General features: G+C 42.4%; 1 protein-coding gene and 1 long non-coding RNA gene across 5 annotated transcripts in view; one reads left to right on the plus strand and one right to left on the minus strand.

Annotated features, from left to right (window-relative positions):
* LOC130356014 (uncharacterized) overlaps positions 1 to 14,963 on the plus strand; it is a 165,227-nt gene that overhangs the window by 91,670 nt on the left and 58,594 nt on the right. The window lies entirely within an intron of this gene.
* Positions 1 to 14,963, minus strand: part of CSMD2 (CUB and Sushi multiple domains 2) — a 1,018,208-nt gene that overhangs the window by 32,143 nt on the left and 971,102 nt on the right. For both annotated transcript variants that reach the window (XM_056557006.1, XM_056557007.1), the window contains 6 exons: positions 13,800 to 13,988; positions 9,183 to 9,329; positions 5,283 to 5,471; positions 1,801 to 1,986; positions 1,516 to 1,710; positions 647 to 820 (listed from right to left, as the gene is read on the minus strand). In XM_056557006.1, the coding sequence (XP_056412981.1) occupies positions 647 to 820; positions 1,516 to 1,710; positions 1,801 to 1,986; positions 5,283 to 5,471; positions 9,183 to 9,329; positions 13,800 to 13,988 (1,080 nt within the window). The remainder of the gene's footprint in view (positions 1 to 646; positions 821 to 1,515; positions 1,711 to 1,800; positions 1,987 to 5,282; positions 5,472 to 9,182; positions 9,330 to 13,799; positions 13,989 to 14,963) is intronic.

Consider the following 14,963-nt stretch of genomic DNA (forward strand, 5'->3'; position numbering starts at 1 on the left):
TTTGTTTACTTTGTCGGTCTTTGTTTAAACATGCACATATACAACTTGACATAGGCAGCAAATAGCTGGCCACAGTGATGATGCAAAAATGACGACTGAAGCCAGTGGTTGTTACAGCAAAGTAAATAAATATAGGACCACTGGAGCATCAGCATTGGAGCTGCTGTACCTTACTTCAAGGGTACCCTACGCAAAACCTTCACTCCAATCATTTCACTGTTCTAGTGGTCTCCAAACCGTAGCCCTTCAGAGGTTGCAAGATTTCTACTTCCTTTGGAGGCCCAGTTTGGAGACCACTGCACTATTCCATAGAAATCAATCCAAGAACATGACTCCGGAATCTAGGCTCAAACTCAGTTTTCCCAAAGTTTTCTATCTCATTCTATCTCTCAACAATTGGAATCGAGATTTACATCTCCACCAATATGTTACCCGTGTTGTGCTTACAATACTCATTAGCTTTTTATATCTTAATCTGACTAGTTGTATGGTCATGTATCATTGAACTGAATTTTATGAAACATTAAGCTTGGGAAACCACAATTAGAATATAAAGATAGCTATAATAATGTCAGTAAGAAACCTGTAAATCATTTCCAAATGAAAACATATTTTCTATATTGCATGGCATATTTTATGAACTTACCCAAGCACTTGACTTCTTGTCCACTCCACAATCCATTTGCCATACATTCGCGCACACGGGACCCCACCAGGGTGTAGCCACTATTACAGGCAAAGATGGCAGTCGCACCATACTGGGTCAGCATACCAATTTTATTTCCATTAGCTGGCGTTGGCAGGTCCCCACAGGAAATAACTAAAAAACACAAGTAAATTTTGAGAAAGATTTTGAGTATCAAAACTAAATATAACTGATCTTTATGTCATCAATTACTAAACTTCCTACTCTTTCTTTTATGTGATATTGTACCAGACAAGCTTAGACTAAATTCTCTTTTTTTTTTAAAGTAGACCTGAACATAAGCAATGTCAAAGCGACATTACCTAAATAAAGTGCTCAATACACAACACACTGAACGGAAATATATTTTACTCCTATTAATGAAATGTTTTATATCTGAAATGTCAGACCTTGGAACTAGATTTCATGCCGAAACAAATGCCCTAAAGAATCTGACTACACAAATTTGTTGCTGTTTTTCACATATCTACCAGTGGCTGTAGACAAATAATGAATCTTTTTAATATGCTGACCACATTCTTCTTACTCACAGCAAAGAAAATAGCTGCCTTCTATTAAATGTATCAATCTGTAATATGACATATGGGTCACACAGAAATAGAATAGCTTAGTGTCATCCATTGATATGGTAACTACGTATCACTCTAGAATATGAAAGCTCAGCATCAGCCAGTAATGTGACAGTTTTGCTACTATTCATGTTCTGAATAGCTCAAATGACCCAGTGATAGAAAAGCCTATTCCACACTTTCAATGACACAATGTCCTATGTGCATGATATTATGGTAGTGGATTTCGCTGTATCTCACTGTTGCAGGTTGGCACATTTTCCCCCACACTCCACGATCCATTGGCTTGACAACGGATAATGCGAGGTCCCATGTAGTAGTAGCCGGGGTCACATATTAACATGAGCTCAGCTCCATACTGATACTGAGTTTTATGAATAAGACGCCAGCGACCATGTTCTGTGTTCAGGCTGTTGATTTCTGGACATGTGACAGCTAAGAAAGAGAAAAAAAAAGATCATTTAAGATAAAGTAATATACAGATAAAGTATTATCCACTTTACCTACATGCACTTGCATACTTACCTACACATTGTGGTGGGTTGTTGCCATTGCTCCAGTGCCCAGAAGGTAGACACTCTGCAACTGTATCTTCAGGATTCAAGAGATGGTGTCCTTCATTGCATTCATACAGAGCCTTGGTACCTACAGTGTACTCCTTTCCAAATACCACTCCATTCTTAGGAGCAGCTGGGACTCCACAAAACATAGCTAAGGAGAAAAGGAGGTAAATAATTGTCAATGATCAGCAAAACCCATTAAAACATAACTTTAAGTAACTTGTATTAAAACCTACCAATAATTATATTGGTCCAAGAACATACTGAAAAACAATACAATACAAAATCTTGTATAATGCAGCTTTTATTTATAACCAGAGTGTTTTTCAACACTGGATCTGGATCGCACCCATAGGGTTTTTACTCTTCAGTGGTTCCAGACTGAAGCAATGAGTTGTTCAACAACTCTTGAATGGATATGAATGTAAAAGATCAGGGACAATTGACATAAAAAAGCTTTTTTGCTATAGTGACACTGACTTATGAGAAAGCAAAGTAATAGCTCAGAAGGAGCAGCCCTGCACCTGAAACTTATGTATGTATACGTATGATGGTATAAGACCAGGGGATAAATGGTACAATATAATCTCTATAATATAGTAACACTGATCCAACATGGTATGAAAAGAACATTTTTAACACATGAAATGCTGTCACATTCACCTGCATTGCTTTCATATTTGTCAGAGTTGTTTCTACAGCTAACTACTAGACTCATCTATTATATTACTGCCCTACTGGTCTCTAAGATAAAATAGAAATAATGTAGGGAATAAGTTACACAAGGAATATAAATCTTGGTGGAGAAGGGGAGTGTCTGAGAACTACGAGAAGGGAGCTGATGTCTTGTAGACTTCTCTACAAAGGAGACCAAATGCTGGACTGGTGGTCAGAATGCCATAATATGAAGCAAACTGTACCTTTCCTTAGAGCTCATTGCGCTTGTCAAACATAAAATCACCTTTTTATTTTTCAGTAAAGTGTCAAGGAGACAGAGCTGAAATGCTCAATTGCCATGGCCTTACACACGTTTCTGCTCTCTCCAAACCTTCCAGCCCCTCATGGATGATATACAGGGCTTGGCTTGCAGGGAAGGAGGGGCTGGGAAGTGAGGTGAACAAGGCGTTGTGCCAGGCTGTGCCAGAGCAGTTCAGTTCTACCTCCTGACACTTGACTGAGAAATAAAAAGGCAAGTTTATAAGTTTTGCAACCACCATCAACTCCAGAAAAGGTACAGCTTGCCTTGATACCCTAGCAGCTATCCAATCGTGTCTGCAGCTCTTAGCAGCAAATATAGCTGACAGATTCTTTTTATTTAAGGGGTTTTCTAGTGACAAAAAACTTTTTAAACAGTTATCTACACTCAACAAATATTTTAATTAATACAGGATAGAAAAAAATAATAATAATTCATGAAACAGTATACATGTTTTCTTGCCAATTGGTAGCCCTGCCTTATTAGGGGAATCAATGAGTCTTAAAGGGGTATTATAGGGAATTTTATTTTTATTTTTATATCAACTGGCTCCAGAAAGTTAAACAGATTTGTAAATTACTTCTATTAAAAAATATTAATCCTTCCAATAATTATCAGCTGCTGAAGTTGAGTTGTTCTTTTCTGTCTGGCAACAGTGCTCTCTGCTGACATCTCTGCTTGTCTCGGGAACTGCACAGAGTAGAAGAGGTTTGCTATGGGGATTTGCTTCTACTCTGAGACACATGTCATCAGAGAGCACTTAGACAGAAAAGAACAACTCAACTTCAGCAGCTCATAAGTACTGAAAGGATTAAGATGATTTAATAGAAGTAATTTACAAATCTGTTTAACTTTCTGGAGCCAGTTAATATATAAAAAAAAGTTTTTTCCAGGATAACCCCTTTAACATGTCTCTTGTTATGGTGACATAATATATTTGCAATTTTTTTAACTATTCATCAAACCTAGAAAATACTACATGGAAGAAAAGAAGCACCTAGTGGAGAGTCTTTTATGTAGTTCTATGGATTAGGCAGCCTTTAGCTTCAAAGCCAGTTGAAATGCCTGTCTGAGTTTCAGAAAATTAACTATGTAAGAAAAGGTGAATTAAGAGCACACACAGCTCAAAGAGGCCAACACTCTATTATTGTCTCAGAGTTTGGCAGCTCCTTCAGGCCTGGCCTGGTAACAAGAAGCCAGGCATCTCATGGTGGCAGGTAATTTAGTGGCTGGACAGGAGTAGGGGGACACCTCATGCCTCCAGTTGAAATGATAATTATGACAGTGTCAGGCTGGCTGGTAGAGAAGCTCAGGGAGATCTCAGTCTAGACTGCAAAGTGTGCAGAATTCCAATGCAATGAGTGGGTAAATGACGTGAGCAAGTTTTATACAAAATACACCTTGAAAAAAAGCCTCACATTTCACCATTGTTTGTCATTTTATTACTTACGAAACAATTATTCTATGACTCATAATATATTTAAAAAATTTATGAAAAATACTCTAGAACATATTGAGAATGACATTTCAGATTAATGAATAAAGCTGGGCATAAGTGGCTGAAAAAATAAAATGACAACAGAAATGTGAGCAGAAGTCTATGAATCAACTTAAAAGGTTGCACTTTAGTCGGGAATTTTTTTGTTTCAATTTTAAGAAATAGGCAATTTTCTTATATTTGCCCTCACTGAAAGTGCAAATGTTATTAAAATCTTTTTTTTTCTTTTAATGACAAAATGTTATATTTTATTTTGCCCTCTGTGTTCATCTGCTTGCATAGTGTGCAGCTGAAAAGATAATTCATGCCTTATCTAAGAAGCAAGATTTCAGTGATATAGTAGGGGAGTCCATACAATGATTAGCAGCTTCACAAGATGGCCCTATTTTAAGTCTATAGGACTGTCCATGGGAGCAAGATGTACATTTCTGCAAGCTGGAAAGTGAAGTGGGCAACCTCATGCTCCTTCCAGCTTTTTCTAATAATTGGTAGGGGTCTCAGACATGTAAAAGGTTATTTATAATGCTAGTGAGAATTTAAACTCACCTGACACACACTGTCTATAATACAGTTATATTGCTATGAGATGCAGCTTCACGTAGAAGCTGACAGTGAAAATATCACAAGGAGGCTGAAGCTTCATCTAATAGAAATACTCAGTAGGCTCTGCAGTGCATCTGCCAGTGTGCTATTTGTAGTTCTTTGAAGTAGGCAATAATTAGTATAGTAGGCAAAATCTCGTGCAAAAACACAAAAAATCACACAAAAAATGAATAACTTACCCATGCATACAACTGTCATTTTATGAATCTAAAATAAATATCCTAAATGCATATGACTTTGCTCTACAATTCTGCATTTATTGAGCAAAAGCTCAAAGGTCATTAAGGGCATTACAGATTTCACAGTTGTGTTACGGATTTAAGCATGGCCTGCTGTGTTAAGCACTGTGGAATTGTTCTTGTAGACTTACCCTGACATAATGGCACCTCTGAGTTCCAGTCATAATAGCCTTGAGGACGGCGTAGGCATGTAGCTGAGTTAATTCCAATAAGCCGATAGCCAGGATTGCAAGTGAACCGCACTACTCCTCCAGGGGGATTGATGACAGGACCCAGTACAGAGCCATGGAGAGGAGGACGAGGGAGACTACAGTATGCGGCTAACATGTGTAAAACAGAGACATATCAAGAGGCTGAATGCTTATCATTCATTACTGATAAAATAGATTGCAATTGAGAAGTCACTGAATTCTATTAACAGTGAAAAGGGACACCATTGCTCTTGGTGTATGTATCATCAAAATGTACAGTCATGGTCGTAAATGTTGGCACCCCTGAAATTTTTCTACAAAATGAAGTATTTCTCACAGAAAAGGATTGCAGTAACACATGTTTTGCTATGCACATATTTATTCCCTTTGTGTGTATTGGAACTAAACCAAAAAAGGGAGGAAAAAAAGCAAATTGGACATAATGTCACACCAAACCCCAAAAATGGTCTGGACAAAATTATTGGCACCCTTTGGAAAAAATAACTGAAATCAATTGCTTCCTATAACCATCAATAAGCTTCTTACAACTCTCAGGCGGAATGTTGGGCCACTTGTCCTTTGCAAACTGCTCCAGGTCTCTCTTTTTGGAAGGATGCCTTTTCCCAATAGCAATTTTAAGATCTCTTCACATGTATTCAATGGGATTTAGATCTGAACTCATTGCTGGCCTCTTCAGAACTCTCCAGCACTTTTTTGCCATCCATTTCTGGGTGCTTTTTGACGTATGTTTGGGGTCATTGTCCTGCAGGAAGACCTAAGATCTCGGATGCAAACCCAGCTTTCTGAAGCTAGGCTGTAGAGGACGACCAAAAATCTGTTGGTAATCCTCAGATTTCATGATGCCTTGCACACATTCAAGGTACCCAGTGCCAGAGGCAGAAACAACCCCAAAACATCATTGAACCTCCACCATATTTCACTGTAGGTACTGTGTTCTTTTGTTTGTAGGCCTCATTCCGTTTTTGGTAAACAGTAGAATGATGTGCTTTACCAAAAAGCTCTATCTTGGTCTCATCTGTCCACAAGATGTTTTCCCAGAAGGATTTTGGCTTACTGAAGTTCATTTTGGTAAAATTTTGTCTTGCTTTTTTATGTCTCTGTCAGCAGTGGGGTCCTCCTGGGTCTTCTGCCATAGTGTGTAATTTCATTTAAATGTCGACAGATAGTTTGCGCTGACACTGATGCTCCCTGAGCTTGCAGGACAGCTTGAATATCTTTGGAACTTGTTTGGGGCTGCTTACCCACCATCCGGACTATCCTGCATTGACACCTTTCATCAATTTTTCTCTTCTGTCCACGCCCAGGGAGATTAGCTACAGTGCCATGGGTTGCAAACTTCTTCATAATGTGGACAAAGGTAAATCTAGATCTCTGGAGATGTACTTGTAACCTTGAGATTGTTCATATTTTTACACAATTTTGTTTCTCATGTCCTTAGATAGTTCTCTTCTCCTCTTTCTGTTGTCCATGCTTAGTGTGGCACACAAAGACACACAATGCAAAGACTAAGTGAACTTCTCTCCTTTTTATCTACTTTCAGGTGTGATTTTTATATTGCCCACACCTGTTACTTGCCCCAGGTGAGTTTAAAGGAGAATCACATGCTTGAAACAATCTTATTTTTCCACAATTTTGAAAGGGTGCTAATAATTTTGTCCAGCCCGTTTTTGGAGTTTGGTGTGACATTATGTCCAATTTGCTTTTTTTCCTCCTCTTTTTGGTTTAGTTCCAATACACACAAAGGGAATAAACATGTGTGTAGCAAAATATGTGTAACTGCAATCCTTTTCTGTGAGAAATACTTCATTTTCTAGAAAAATTTCAGGGGTGCCAACATTTAAGCCCGTGACTGTATAATGCTGATTTGAAGCACAAGCATTCTAATGTACGGTATTATTATAGGATGCAAAGCTATCAATATAACCTGCATCTTCATCTTCCCAATCCTTATCATTTATATGCAATTTTACAAAAAAAGTCCAGAATGGACTTAGAAACAACATATTTAGAGGATTTCAGGAAATCAGCTCTAGACCATACAGGATACATGCCAAAAGAAATGTACAAAAACCCCTTTAAAGTGAACTTTTTTTTTCATAAGATTTAAATATAAACAGAATCTTTCTTGTCATCTTTATTTCTCTATTATGCATACTGGTTTATTTTATTGTCGACTAAAGGTTTGTTCACATAGCATAAAAGAAGAGGCTACACGATACATGTTGACACAGATGTTTATAATATCACATTTAAACTCTGATACAAGAAAAACTATTTACCATGAGGAGCAGTATGCCTTGTGGCTTTATAAAAAAAACCTGTGGTCTTTATAAATACCTCAGATGACCACATCTGTCCATATGGCCATCCTCCTGCATGTTGGACAATTGTTCTTTCAAAATACCCTTTATTTAGTGGCAGCTTGGCATCCTATGTTGTCAGCACAATTTTTTTATTTTTTAAATTCAAATTGTCATCCATATCAATGTTCATAGATATACACACATCTGTACCACTACTTAAAGGCGTACTCCGATGGAAAACCTTTTTTTTTTTTTTTTTAAATCAACTGGTGCCAGAAAGTTAAACAGATTTGTAAATTACTTCTATTAAAAAATCTTAATCCTTCCAGTACTTATTAGCTGCTGAATACTACAAAGGAAATTATTTTCTTTTTGGAACACAGAGCTCTCTGCTGAATCACGAGCACAGTGCTCTCTGCTAACATCTCTGTCCATTTTAAGAACTTTCCAGAGTAGGAGAAAATCCCCATAGCAAAGATATGCTGCTCTGGACTGTTCCTAAAATGGACAGAGATGTCAGCAGAGAGCACTGTGTTCCAAAAAGAAAAGAATTTCCTCTGTAGTATTCAGCAGCTAATAAATACTGGAAGGATTCATATTTTTTAATATAAGTAATTTACAAATCTGTTTAACTTTCTGGCACCAGTTGATTTAAAAAAAAAAAGTTATCCACCGGAGTACCCCTTTAAAGAGGACCTGTGGTCAACCCCCAAAAAATTAGATTAAATTATCATTAAATAGCTTAGGGTACCATGATCACATGCCATTTTTACAGTGTCTTGATACACCTTTCCATTCCTGAGATATAAGGGTTTATAGTGTGTTTATATCGAATCAGTCAGATGGGCGTGAACCTTATTTTAAAAATGGGAGTGACTATCAGGGGATGTATAATCCCATCCATCACCCATCACCCATCACTCTTATTATTTAAATTGTTCACACCCATCTGACTGATTACCTGAATTGTCATACAAATTTTAAACCCTGATATCTCTAGAATGAGAGGGGATATTGAGAAACTGTAAAAAGACATGTCATCAGGGCACTCTAAGCTATTTAAGAATACTACAATCCAATTATTGGGGATCGGCCACAGGAAATCTTTAAGTAGTGGCACATATATCTATTTATCTTTGAACATGGGGGACTATTTGAATCCAAAAAAAGAAAGATTAATGCTGACAAAATAGGAGGCCACCCTGCCAGTCAATTAAGGGTATTTTGACAGTTGTCCAGCATGCAAGAGGATGGTCCTTAGGACAGATGTCATCTTTATTAAAAAAAGACCCCAGGTCTTTCCTAAAGCCCCAATGCATACTGTTCTTTATGGTCAACTGTTCTTCCTATACCAGAGTTTAAATGTGATGTTAGCTGTAACTGAAATATGGATATCCACTGCCACATATTCATGTATTTATATAACAGTTTTTTTTAACACTTAGTCTAGATATGGTATCCCCTCATCCAATAGCTACTCATCCAATAGCTATGATAAATGATTTGTCAATCTTACCTGAATAGCGTATCTTAAAACCCTTTCTGCTATATGCATGGTCAGACAGCCACCGTAAAAGAACCTTGTTTCCTGTACTTGTGAAGGTCATGGGGGCTGAATAGTTGCCGCTCAAAGATGTAAGCAAAGTGCTCTGACCAGATGGTCCTGAAAAGAGAAGATAAAGTTCATAGAAGACATATAATATTTAAAGGGAATCTGTCATCAGTGTCATGTGCACTAACCTGTTGTTACGCCTAGCGCTCCGGGTCCCCGCTCCTCCCCGGAGCGCTCACGGCGTCTTTCTCCCTGCAGCTCCCCGGTCAGTCCCGCTGACCGGGAGCGCTGCACTGTCATGGCCGTTGGGGATGCGATTCGCACAGCGGGACGCGCCCGCTCGCGAGTCGCATCCCAGGTCACTTACCCGTTCCCGTCCCCTGCTGTCATGTGCTGGCGCGCGCGGCTCCGCTCTCTAGGGCGCGCGCGCGCCAGCTCCCTGAGACTTAAAGGGCCAGTGCACCAATGATTGGTGCCTGGCCCAATCAGCTTAATTGGCTTCTACCTGGTCCCTGACTATATCTAACCTCCTCCCATGCACTCCCTTGCCGGATCTTGTTGCCCTTGTGCCTAGTGAAAGCGTATTGTGTGTCTAAAGCCTGTGTACCAGAACTTCTGCTATCCACCCTGACTACGAACCTTGCCGCCTGCCCCCGACCTTCTGCTACGTCCGACCTTGCTTCTGTCTACTCCCTTGTACCTCGCCTATCATCAGCAGTCAGAGAGGTGACCCGTTGCTAGTGGATACGACCTGGTCACTACCGCCGCAGCAAGACCATCCCGCTTTGCGGCGGGCTCTGGTGAAAACCAGTAGTGACTTAGAACCGGTCCACTAGCGCGGACCTCGCCAATCCCTCTCTGGCACAGAGGATCCACTACCTGCCAGCCGGCATCGTGACAGTAGATCCGGCCATGGATCCCGCTGACGTCCCTCTGCCTTATATCTCTGATATCACCACGGTGGTCGCCCAGCAATCCCGACAGATCGCCCATCTAACCCACCAGCTGTCGGAAGTATTCACCATTGTGCAGCAACTTCAGTCGCAACTTCAGCAGCAATCATCTCCTCCGCCAGCTCCTGCACCCCTTCCGCAACGAGTGGCCACTCCTAGCCTCCGCCTGTCCTTGCCGGACAAATTTAATGGGGACTCTAAGTTTTGCCGTGGCTTTCTTTCGCAATGTTCTCTGCACTTGGAGATGATGTCGGACCAGTTTCCTACTGAAAGGTCTAAGGTGGCTTTCGTAGTCAGCCTTCTGTCTGGAAAAGCTCTGTCATGGGCCACACCGCTCTGGGACCGCAATGACCCCGTCACTGCCTCTGTACACTCCTTCTTCTCGGAAATTCGAAGTGTCTTTGAGGAACCTGCCCGAGCCTCTTCTGCTGAGACTGCCCTGCTGAACCTGGTCCAGGGTAATTCTTCCGTTGGCGAGTACGCCATACAATTCCGTACTCTTGCTTCTGAACTTTCCTGGAATAATGAGGCCCTCTGCGCGACCTTTAAAAAAGGCCTATCCAGCAACATTAAAGATGTTCTGGCCGCACGAGAAACTCCTGCTAACCTGCATGAACTCATTCATCTAGCCATGCGCATTGACATGCGTTTTTCTGAGAGACATCAAGAGCTCCGCCAGGAAAAAGACTTAGATCTCTGGACACCTCTCCCACAGTCTCCACTGCAATCTGCGCCTAGGCCTCCCGCCGAGGAAGCCATGCAAGTGGATCGGTCTCGCCTGACCCTGGAAGAGAGGAATCGCCGTAAGGAAGAGAATCTTTGTCTGTACTGTGCCAGTACCGAACATTTTTTGGTGGATTGCCCTATCCGTCCTCCACGTCTGGGAAACGCACGCTCGCACCCAGCTCTCGTGGGTGTGGCGTCTCTGGATGCTAAGTCGGCTTCTCCACGTCTCACGGTGCCTGTACGGATTTCTACTTCAGCCAGCTCTTCCCTCTCAGCCGTGGCCTGCCTGGACTCTGGTGCTTCTGGGAATTTTATTCGGGAGTCCTTGGTGAATAAATTCCGCATTCCGATGACCCGTCTTGTCAAGCCACTCCACATTTCCGCGGTCAACGGAGCCAGGTTGGATTGCACCGTGCGTTACCGCACGGAGCCCCTCCTAATGTGCATCGGACCTCATCACGAGAAAATTGAATTTTTGGTCCTTCCCAATTGCACTTCCGAAATTCTCCTTGGACTACCCTGGCTTCTACACCATTCCCCAACCCTGGACTGGTCCACTGGGGAGATCAAGAGTTGGGGTCCCTCTTGTTCCAAGGACTGCCTTAAACCGGTTCCCAATACTCCCTGCCGTGACCCTGTGGTTCCTCCTGTATCCGGTCCCCCTAAGGTCGTTAGGGACTCTGCCTGCCACAGAAAATGCCTCTCCCCCCCTCCCAGTCCCTTCAGGCAAGCCTCTGTGTCCCCTCATGGCTCCCGTCCTTGTGTCTCCCTGCCCCGTGCCAAGCTTCACCCTCTGCCCTCCCTCCCCATTCCTACTCCTGCTGTACTGCCTGCCATTGAGGAAACCATCCATTCCTTCCCGGTGTCCTCATCCCAGGGGAGGCAGTCACCGGACAAAAAAAAGGGGAGACCTAAGGGGGGGGGGTACTGTTACGCCTAGCGCTCCGGGTCCCCGCTCCTCCCCGGAGCGCTCACGGCGTCTTTCTCCCTGCAGCTCCCCGGTCAGTCCCGCTGACCGGGAGCGCTGCACTGTCATGGCCGTTGGGGATGCGATTCGCACAGCGGGACGCGCCCGCTCGCGAGTCGCATCCCAGGTCACTTACCCGTTCCCGTCCCCTGCTGTCATGTGCTGGCGCGCGCGGCTCCGCTCTCTAGGGCGCGCGCGCGCCAGCTCCCTGAGACTTAAAGGGCCAGTGCACCAATGATTGGTGCCTGGCCCAATCAGCTTAATTGGCTTCTACCTGGTCCCTGACTATATCTAACCTCCTCCCATGCACTCCCTTGCCGGATCTTGTTGCCCTTGTGCCTAGTGAAAGCGTATTGTGTGTCTAAAGCCTGTGTACCAGAACTTCTGCTATCCACCCTGACTACGAACCTTGCCGCCTGCCCCCGACCTTCTGCTACGTCCGACCTTGCTTCTGTCTACTCCCTTGTACCTCGCCTATCATCAGCAGTCAGAGAGGTGACCCGTTGCTAGTGGATACGACCTGGTCACTACCGCCGCAGCAAGACCATCCCGCTTTGCGGCGGGCTCTGGTGAAAACCAGTAGTGACTTAGAACCGGTCCACTAGCGCGGTCCTCGCCAATCCCTCTCTGGCACAGAGGATCCACTACCTGCCAGCCGGCATCGTGACACCTGTCAGTACAGACAGGTACTGCAGGTGACACTGATGATTACTGTACTTACCTGTCCCTGCTCTGTGTTCCCATTGTCCCACTATCTCCCTTTGTATCTACCATTCCAGGGCTTGGAGCATGGCCAGAATTTTCTGGTCACCGTTGCTGCTTCTTTGCAGGGTCCCACTGTTAGCAAACAGCATCAGGAAGACGTCAGGAATCTTTACCCATGCTCCAAGTTGGCCACGAAACAGAAGATATGGAGGAAGATAGTGGGAGAAAGGAGCACAGAGCGGGGGCAGGTAAGTATGGTTTTCATCAGTGTCACCTGCACCACCTATCTATACTGACAGATTAATGCAGGTGACACTGATAACAGATTTTCTTTAAATGGTGGTGTAAATATAGTGTTTTCAAGAGACAATATTGGCAATCATTGCCACTATTGCCTTTTGAAAACGCCATTGTAACGGCGAAACATGTAGACGCTGGCAATAGAGTGACTTTTTAAGTGACACCCATATAGCCAAGCAATAGTGCGGTTACTGCAGAACCATGAACCTTTCCTAGGGAGTGATTAGTCCCAATACGTTATATTTGTATAAATTGGCTAATTCGGGTATCAGTTTTAACACTTTCTTGTTGGGATCGTACGTTATAATATTATACAATAAAGGTGTTGTTTTAGGGGTTACATATTGAGGTTTTTTTTTACCCCGGGTTACGGCCCAGAGGTTTAGTTATTTGTATTAGTGAACCCCCTGTTGCTCTAGGGTATGTTTGGTTGTATTAACATATATAATTAATCACTAATTTGTGTTTTTTCCATTTCCATTTCAAATTTCTGTTGAGTTTCATCCTATATTTGTGATTGTCAGATGACGGGAACTTTTGTGGCTTTGGACATGCGCCAAAGTATTCCCAAATGATCAAATGAAGAGAGTTTTTTTTATTTATCTTACCTCCCTGTTATAGATCAGAAGGTGATACATTTTCAGACAAAAAGCTGAAACTGACAACTTTCTTGAAAAAGGAAAATTTGGCGCAAGTTTGGTGCACTGGATTAATACATAGAATATATTCTATGCATATATTTTTTCACCACTATTTCTACACAACTGAAATAGTAAATGAGGGTCATTATGTATACAGATATATATTAACTGTTCTGCTTTCATCACTTATACATTCCTATGTTAAACATTCAAGCTTTTTGACATCCACATTCACATCACTCACATTTGTCTGTATAAATACTTTACATGATTTTGAACTGAATCGTACCATCAAAAATGTCAAATTCATCATACTGCTTTTCACTGAGAAAATATTCCACTGTCAGTGTCACGTTGTATCCAGCTTCAACTTTAATAAGCCAGGAACATGTCTGAAATTGAGGGTAAGTGCCGGGATAACTTTGGCTGAGAATTACTCCAGTGGAGTCTGTTAGGATTTCATTGACTGGGCAGAGTACTGTGGGTAGAAAAATACAAATAAAAACATTTTAATATCAACATAGTTTAAACAATTCTTCCTGTACCTGAATACCTATTATTAAGAACAACCTACCATTTTAAATACTAGCAATTTGTATAGGTAAGGAATTGGGTCAGCTCCAGGTGTATTTGTGTCCTTGGGCTACAGAGTCACGCTGGGCATGACAAACATAAAGCTTGTTTACCCAGATCACCATGGGACATCATGCTTAGTTGCTGCAGGCATCTGCCAGGTTTGGCAGTTGCTGACACTAGAGCTCTATGGCTTCTACAACATTTAAGTGCTAGTTTTATAATACTTAAAAAAAGAAAACTGTGGTTGTATACTTCTTGCTGCATGCCTTGTTTTTTTCATTAAGTAAACAAAATGTCTTGTAAATTTATTGTTTTTAATCCCTTAAAGGGGTACTCCGGTGGAAAACTATTTTTTTCTAATAAACTGGTGAGTGACAGTTAACCTCTTCAGGACACAGGGCGTATGGATACGCCCTGCATTCCGAGTCCTTAAGGACTGAGGATGTATCCATACGCCTGTGGGAAATCCGAAATCCGAAATCATTCAGCAGGCACCCTGGCACATCGCCCAAGGGGGTCCTGAGACCCCCCCATGTCGGCGATCGGAGAAAATTCAGACATGCGATTTTCTCCAATTCCGGGCTGATCAGGTCTCTGGTGACCTGATCACATGGAAAATAGGGCTGATGGGAGCTGTCAGCAACAGCCCCGATCAGCCTAAAGGATAGGAGTGAGGTCGCAAAGCTGCGATCTCCTCCTATCCCCTGACATTACTCAGAACGGAGTTCTGACCAATGGCAGCGCAGAACAGGGGGTTGCCATGGCAACCCCCCGTTCTGCCCGCCCCTGGATGTCGAGGGGCTCTGGGAAGAAGATGGAGGCCGTACCTGCAGGAGAAGATGCCTGGGGACCTGGGATCTTCGCTGGAGCCTGCTGG

The sequence above is a fragment of the Hyla sarda genome, chromosome 2 (genome assembly GCF_029499605.1).
Source record: "Hyla sarda isolate aHylSar1 chromosome 2, aHylSar1.hap1, whole genome shotgun sequence".
NCBI lineage: Eukaryota > Metazoa > Chordata > Amphibia > Anura > Hylidae > Hyla > Hyla sarda.